This window comes from Lolium perenne, chromosome 6 (assembly GCF_019359855.2).
Source record: "Lolium perenne isolate Kyuss_39 chromosome 6, Kyuss_2.0, whole genome shotgun sequence".
NCBI lineage: Eukaryota > Viridiplantae > Streptophyta > Magnoliopsida > Poales > Poaceae > Lolium > Lolium perenne.
In genome coordinates, this window is record NC_067249.2 from 220,958,554 (window position 1) to 220,966,469 (window position 7,916).

The 7,916-nt window shown below is 47.1% G+C and overlaps 1 protein-coding gene across 1 annotated transcript; it reads left to right on the forward strand.

Annotated features, from left to right (window-relative positions):
* The first annotated feature begins 3,144 nt into the window (after positions 1-3,144).
* On the forward strand, positions 3,145-5,038 carry LOC127306159 (obtusifoliol 14-alpha demethylase). The gene is made up of 2 exons (XM_051336771.2): positions 3,145-3,653; positions 3,789-5,038. Exons 1-2 carry the CDS (start codon positions 3,186-3,188, stop codon positions 4,788-4,790), a joined length of 1,470 nt encoding a protein of 489 aa, XP_051192731.1. The 5' UTR covers positions 3,145-3,185; the 3' UTR covers positions 4,791-5,038.
* Positions 5,039-7,916: the final 2,878 nt, after the last annotated feature.

Genomic DNA, 7,916 nt, shown 5'->3' on the forward strand with positions numbered 1-7,916 from the left:
TAGCAGTCTTACCGAGTTGCACGATGACACGTGGAAGCACATCCCTGGCTAGCAGTCGAACATTCTCGCTATGATATCGCGCTGAGTGTCAAACGGTAGACGAAGCTTTGGGTCTCTCATGGAGTTGGTCAATATGTTCTGAGATGAGCTGAATAATTATTGAAAACAATAATTGCTAAATAGAAAATGATATTTAAGATAAACTTAACATAGAAACTCACGCAAAACTGGAGATCCATATAGTGACACGGAGTGTCCGTGACCCATTGGAATTCGTCTGTAGCATTTATCCTTACAGCCATGTTGAAAGAATCCGTCTGTAGCATTTATCCTTACAGCCATGTTGAAAGAATCCGTCTGTAGCATTCGTCTGTAGCATTTATCCTTACAGCCAAGTTTAGAAAACAATGTGATGGTTAGAACGACCATGCAAGTTGAAAGGTGTAGTAAAGTGGACGCTATATTCTTACATACCTTGCGTCGTGCTGACCTCAAGGAGGGTGGCAGCTAAGATACACATTTCTTCTTCGGCACGTCGCCACTTTGTCATGTGTCGTGACACATGTCGATCCCATATGCGCAGACAAATAAACTCCCATCTGTAAATCAACACTTATGTAGCTAACAGATAATGAGAAGCAGTAATTAAACCGAGTTAATTGTAGATTACCTAATGTTCAACAGCACGACATCTCGGCATGGTGTGCTCCGTTCGAATGACTTGTGGAATCTGACAGGGCTGACATCCACAACTATCCCAATGACATCTAGAAATGGATAAAAGTTATAAACTGCATAGTCTGAAATTATAAGAAGTGTGAACAAGTTAAAAAGATGTACACACCTGTGAGCATTTTGTTTCTAAGTCTTGCTATATCGCTGAAATCCATGAACCGTGATGGCAGGCAAGGGATGTCAATGCTAGGCCCAGCTGGACGAATCTGGGTCCGAGAGTGCATGATGATGTAATAATCGCTTGGTATGGCCAATCCAAGCTGCGGTGGCATATCCGCCGGCTGGAACCCAGACCTCTGATTAAGTATACCTCGCCAATCCGCAGCTCGTTCTTGAAACGGTTTGCATGCTGCCCATATGCTACTGCTTCCATTTTGTCCCCCTATAAAGCCAAGATTATTTTACTTTGTTAGAAAACAGGTTTGATCTTCTAAAAGATACAATCAAAGCATAGTTTTTTGTTCTGGTTTTTAAAACAACTATTTAGACGCGGTTGGTCCTATAAATTTTTGCTAGTTGTGATGCCTTTTCATGCATGCACTGATGGACATTGTTGACTGTACATTAAAGTTACAGTACCGTGCATCAGACTCTAGTTTGCATCAGAATCTACCTTGGTGAGATAAAATGCGAAATAATTCTGCACTGTGCACCTGATGCAGCAAACCAGAGAGGAGAAAATAGCAATGCATATGGATAATTTCAATGAATACATCACGTCCATGTACTGCATTATCTGCTAGCATAGTTATGCACAAGCAAAGATAGATCTGGGCAGTAGATTGTCTATAGAAGAGCAGAGGAATAGGGATAATGTGGCATAAAAATAATTCTCATGGATTGGTCAACGAGGATGCCTCGGTACATAACATCTCCATTTCTAGTATATCTGATTCGTCCAGAAATAATTCTTGCAGTTGTCTCCCATGAACTGTTGTACGTGTGCAACTCCTCGACATTGCGGAATCTTATATAGCTGCTATATAAGAAAGAGAAACATGGAAAAAATGATTATCCATGAGTTGGGTAATAATTTCTTATGGTATTGATGCAGGAGAGAAATCGCACCTTGTGATTGGAGGAGGCAAGATGGCGGGAGCCAGGACCAGGATAGGTGACTCCTCGACATTGTGGAATCTAACATCAGTGATATAAGAAAGAGAAACATGAGAAAAGTGATTATCCAAGAGCTAGGTAATAATCTTCCACAATATTGATGCAGATGAGATATCGCAGTTACCCGGTGATTGGAGGAGGCAAGACGGCGGGAGCTGGCACCGGGGTAGGTGACTCCTCGATATTGTGAAATCTAACATCAGTGATAACAGAGAAAAGTGATTATCAATGTTCCTGTTAATGATCTCCCACACCATTGATGCAGGAGTGCAGGACTCGAGTTTACCTGGTGATTGGAGGAGGCAAGACGGCGGGAGCTAGGATAGGTGACGGTGCCATCACCCTCTTCGAGCCTGGGAGACCGAGAATGTATCGAGTCGCCATGGCGGTAGCTTCAGGACAGGTCAGCTGGAAGGATCAAGTGGGGGTGTAAGACCAGCTCGAGCGTGATGGGCAGGTGGGAAGCACAAAAAATGGTTTTGGCGCATATGTATATGCTGATAGGACGGTAATGGTGGAAGAAATTTTTGGTGAAGTAATGGTGGTTGATGATGGCGATAATTTAGGTAGGGTAGGGCTGGGTGTTTCGGAAGAAAAAATTGGTATAAGCGATGTTTGAGGGATTGATTGTTAATTGTTGTTAGTTGTAGTTGAGCGATGTTTCTGGAAGCGATGCTGGGAGAGGATGAAGCTTCGTTTCTGGGAGCGATGCTGGGACAGGGCGAAGGGAAGGACCAAGTTGGCTTGGGCTTGGCCCAGTTAGGATGGTGCAGGGCGATTGTAAAGGAGGGGACGAAGGAAGGACGACGAAGCGTACGTACCGCCTGATGACGGAACTTGTTCCCCCTTTTTAAGTAGTAGAGATACAATACTGCCTACGTCGCCCATGTGGAGCGCATATCAGTCAGTTCGTTCGCTAGCTAGCCTTACCCTGTCGTCAGATATGTGCACACAATTATATCAGTCAGTTTGTTCCTTCTATCTTTGCGGGTAGTCTGTTTTTCGCTAGCTAGCCTTGTCCCGTCATCCTATACACGTACATAATTATATCAGCTAGTTCGTTCGCTAGCTAGCCTTGTCCCGTCATCCTATATGCGTACACAATTATATCAGTCAGTTTGTTCACTAGCTAGCCTTATCCTGTCGTCCTATATGAGCACACAATTAACCATGAGATCGACCCCCCTCATCAAAAGGAAAATTTAATCGTGAGAGATCTACTAGCTATTGCACTACTCACTGCCTTATTTCTTCTATCTATCTATATATAGCACGCGACCCTCCAGGAGAGGTGCATCCGCTTCCCTACTAAACAACTTCTATACTGCGGAACCATGGAGTTCCCAAGTACCTGGTGGTGGTGTGGCGCCGCGGCTCTGGTTTCCATCATCATCGTTGTACTATCCACCAAGATCACAAGAGCAAGGTATCGAGGAACTCAACTTCCACCTCTAGTCAGTGGTGCCGCCCTCCTCGCGCTCATACCCACCCTTGTGAAGAACGGCATGCCTGCTGTGTTCAATCATCTATATGCCAAGTATGGCAGCGTGTTCATGGTCAGTCCCTTTGGGCTGAAGATGACGTTCTTGGCTGGGCCAGAAGTCACCACCCATTTCTTTCAAGGTTTGGACTCCGAGATCAGCCACGGGGATCTCTTCGAGTTCACCGTGCCCATGTTTGGCTTGGCGATTGCTTACGCCGTCGACGTCGCTACTCGGAATGAGCAAAAGCGATTTCACCTTGAAGCGCTCCGGCCATCCAGATTGGCCGGCCATGTTTCTAAGATGCTACAAGAAGTGGAGGTGCGTAGAAAACAAACCCTGCAATATCTGTCTCGACTATTAATTCCTAGCTAGTATCTGCCTAATTCCTAGTATACATGACGCAAACAATTTCTTTTTCTTTTTTTACAAACTTGCTTGTTTGGATGTACGCAGGGCCACTTTGGCAAATGGGGAAAAGAGGGCATCGTTGATTTAAAGCTTGAGTTCGAGCGGGTACTCATGTTGATCGCGAGCCGATGTTTCCTCGGAAAAGAGGTCCGGGAAAATATGTTTGACGAGATCACCACGCTGTTTACTGAGCTCGGAAATGGCATGAGCTTGGGTAGCATCCTATTTCCATATCTCCCAACTCCAGCAAACCGGCGGCGTGACAGAGCGCGCATCAGGCTGACCGAAATACTATCTGAGGTGGTGGAGTCCCGCAAGAGGTCTGGCAGAGTCGAGGAGGACACGCTGCAGGGATTGATCGACTCCAAGTACAAAGACGGCCGCTCTACATCAGTACAAGAGGTAGTGGGATTGATCATAAGCTTGCTATTTGCTGGAAAATATACCAGCTCTGTCGCCAGCACTTGGACCGGAGCTTGTCTGCTCAGCCACCCAACCTTCTTAGCAGCCGCCATTGAGGAGCAAGAACAAATCGCCAAGAAGTACAAGGACGGGCTAGACTACAGTGCTGTCATGGAGATGGAGATACTTCATAATTGCATCAAGGAGACGCTAAGGATGCACCCTCCAGCGCTGGCGCTAGCCCGCAAGGCACATACACACTTCACGGTGCAAACCAGAGAGGGAAAACAGTATGAAATCGAGCCAGACCACCCCGTAGCAACTCTTGTTCTAGTGAACAATAACCTTCCCTACATCTATAAGGACCCTCAGGTATATGACCCGCGCCGGTTTGGCCCGGGAAGGAAAGAGGACATAGCATTAGGCAAGTTATCTTACATGTCATTTGGCGGTGGTCGGCACGTTTGCACCGGCGAGGCCTACGCTTACATGCAGATTAAGCTGATTTGGAGCCATTTGCTAAGGAACTTTGAACTCGAATTGATCTCTCCTTTCCCAGAGACAGACTGGGGCAATTACGTGGCAAAGCCAAAAGGAAATCTGTTCGTAAGATACAAGAGAACCGGTTCCATGAAGTCAATTTAGATTTTTTTTTTGCTTGCGTGCAACCTATATGCATGCATAAATATATGTAAGAGCCGGCTCTGTCCAGTCAGTTTTAAGTCTATAAGTAATAACTCTTGAATAATGTAGTAATATAATGAATGCCATATGCATCAGTCGATGAGAAAAAAATCCATCCATGTTTCCTTAGGTATAATATCCATGTAATTGTGTTTGTATCTTATTGATGCGAACTTTTAAGTAAATAAAATGTCTCTTCATAAAAATTATGTAATGATGTTTGTTTGCAACAGTTCGTACTGAGAGATAGATGTCAGTTTAGCGCTGGACTCGTTTTCCCCATCCATGTCCATTATTATGTCCATCAAGAACTATGCAGTTCTAGTTTGTAAATTGACACTTCTTTTGTGTTATTTCACTAATTTCCGTTTGTGTATTCGAGCAGATGTTTTATTTAAGTCGGCACACTATGTTTTGAAACAGGATTTCGTCACGCTTTATAAATAAATCTCAAAAGGCCAAACTGATACAAGGTTTTTTTCGAACCATACATGTGGAATGCATGTATATATATTAAGAGCAACTCTAGCAGAGCCCGTAAACTGGGCGGAAACTGAAAAACTCCGGCGGTTATACGGGTTCGGACCGAAACTGGGCCAGAACGGAGCCCGAACTCGCAGCCTGGCCCGTATAACGATTTCGGGCCCTCGAGAAACTGCGCGGTCGCCCCGTATTAAAAGGGGCCGTGAAGGGGAGTTCGGTTTCCAAACCCTACTCCCCTCCGCCGCTTCCACTCCCTCCGCCGCCGCCTACCCCGTTTTCCGGCGAGCAATCGAGCAGCCCGCAGTCACCGTTCCACCCACCTTTCCGGCGAGCTTGGCCTCCCGTGGCGGCTCAGCAGGCCGCGGCGGCTCAGCAGGCCGCGACGGCGGATTGGGCGGCGGGGACTCACCGCAGTGTCCCCCCGTGTTACGCACCGACGCGGAACAGCGGAAATGGAACAGGTCGGAGGGCGCGCGCAAGCGCAACACCCGCCGGTGGACGAACTGGGGGCTCACGCCCCCACGGAAGCTTGCGAGGTACGCCAGCGCCAGCGAGGGGTCCTCGTCTGGCGGCTCAAGTCGTGCACCGTGGCTCCCCATCGCCGACAGCAGCGACGACGATGACCTCGTCCCCTCGCGGTCGCCCACCTTCTCGGCGGGCGACTACGTCCACGCTCCGACGAGGAGGAGGTCGTGCTCGCGCAGACGAAGGCCATCTCCGAGGCGGAGGCCCGCGCTCGCTTCCGCCGGGAGGAGGCGGACGCCGTCCGCCAGGTGCGAGAGTACGAGGAGGCCCGCCGGGAGGAGCACGTCCGCCGCGTCAAGCTCGAGATAGTCGAGCTTGACGCCGACGAGGAGTGAAGCTCCTCCACGACATCGTCGACGCCGTCTGCCGCCGAGACACTCTACCACCACCGGCACCGCCGCGCGCATAGGCCATTATTTAGGCCGCATTTTGCTTAAACTTAGTAGCGCTCGCCGGTGTATAAGTAATTTAGGTTTAATTTCTCGAATTATGTAACTTTTGATGCTCAATCGGAGCATCAAATCCATCTATATATATGATCATCGCCTAATTTACCCGCAACATTTCAAATTCAGTTTTTCAGTTCCTGTTTTACGGATTCTACTCCATGGGATTCTACTCCGTGACAACATTTCTCCGACCTGTAAACACGAATTCGGTGAACTGAACTCGCTACACGTGTTTACGGGTTCTGCTAGAGATGCTCTAAGAAGAGGGAAAGCCCACAAAGGGGAAGCAGTACAGGTTACAAACACGACCCAACCATGATAATTGTCACTGATGATCTAGGTACATACTGACAAGGGATTAACTAGTCAATGCCTACGTATTGTAGACTAGGGTTTAGTTGGAAGTAGAGGGCAAGTAGATCTCGAAGGTTTCAGCCGAAAAGTACTCGACGATTAAGAAGCTAGGGTTCTGTTGACAATGGATTCGATCCTCTCTTTGTCCCTCGACTCCCCCTTATATAGGAGGCGGAGCCGAGGATACCGTGTTACACAAGATTACAGATTCCGGGAGACTCTCTGAGTTCAACCCGCAAAGTTACAAGTCTATATTTCCTAATACAACTCTAACTTTCCTTAATACTAACTGGGCTTCCGAGCTTCATATTCTTCGACTCGTGGGCCTTCAGTAAACCCCGGGTACCATCTTTGGCAGGCCCATTGGGGATGCCTATGTCAGTAGCCCCCGAGATTTTGCTTGAATCAAAGAATCAAGGAAAATCTCCAACTTTATAATCATCCAATAACTTTGTCAAGCCATCGCATATCTTTAGATACACAATTATATATTGTACAGGGATAATGGTAATTGGGGCTAGTTCATCTGACGGATCAGGTACTAGTTAACTGCTCTAGTGGCAATCCGCAAAAACCTATTTCAAGATCACGTCCCCGGACATGATATCGGGATACTGGTGTTAACTCGACATGTGCCGCTTAAGGTCTTACCATCTGTCGAGTCCCAGTCATGTTTTATCGGGTACCTAACGCGTCCGTTAGGATTTTTCTTCGTATCTTTTGATACGGAAAAAAGTAGCAAACCGACGTCAGAGACGGTGCCACGCCGCTTAGAACGGATCTGGGGTCTTACCTTCGCAAAGTTTTGCGGCATTCAGAGATTATTCGCGACTTAGGCACTCTGAGAATATATTGTCGAGTGCTCTTTCGGCTGCTGGAATAGCACATTTTATTGAGTCAACGGATGACTTATCTTGCCTTCCTGATGGGAGTATATGTAGAGTCATTTGTATAACTCGAAATATGCTCACTATACTCTTTATAATTTCATCGGGCACGCGAACAACGTTCCCGATGGGAGTAGCCCCCGAGGCTACAGCCAAGGACTTGTACTTGGTTGTAGGCTCAACACTTTAACGCCTTATGTCGCTATATTGTCATCCTTTCTTGAGCTTTTATTTCTATCGGGTGCGCGACCAGCGCTCCCGATGGGAGCAGTCCCCGAGGCTATGAACAAATGCTTGCATTTGATCATAGGCTCTCGCCATTTCTATTTTGTCATACCCGAAATTTCTTTTTTCAAGAGTAGCCCCCCGAGCATTTGATCAAAAACTTG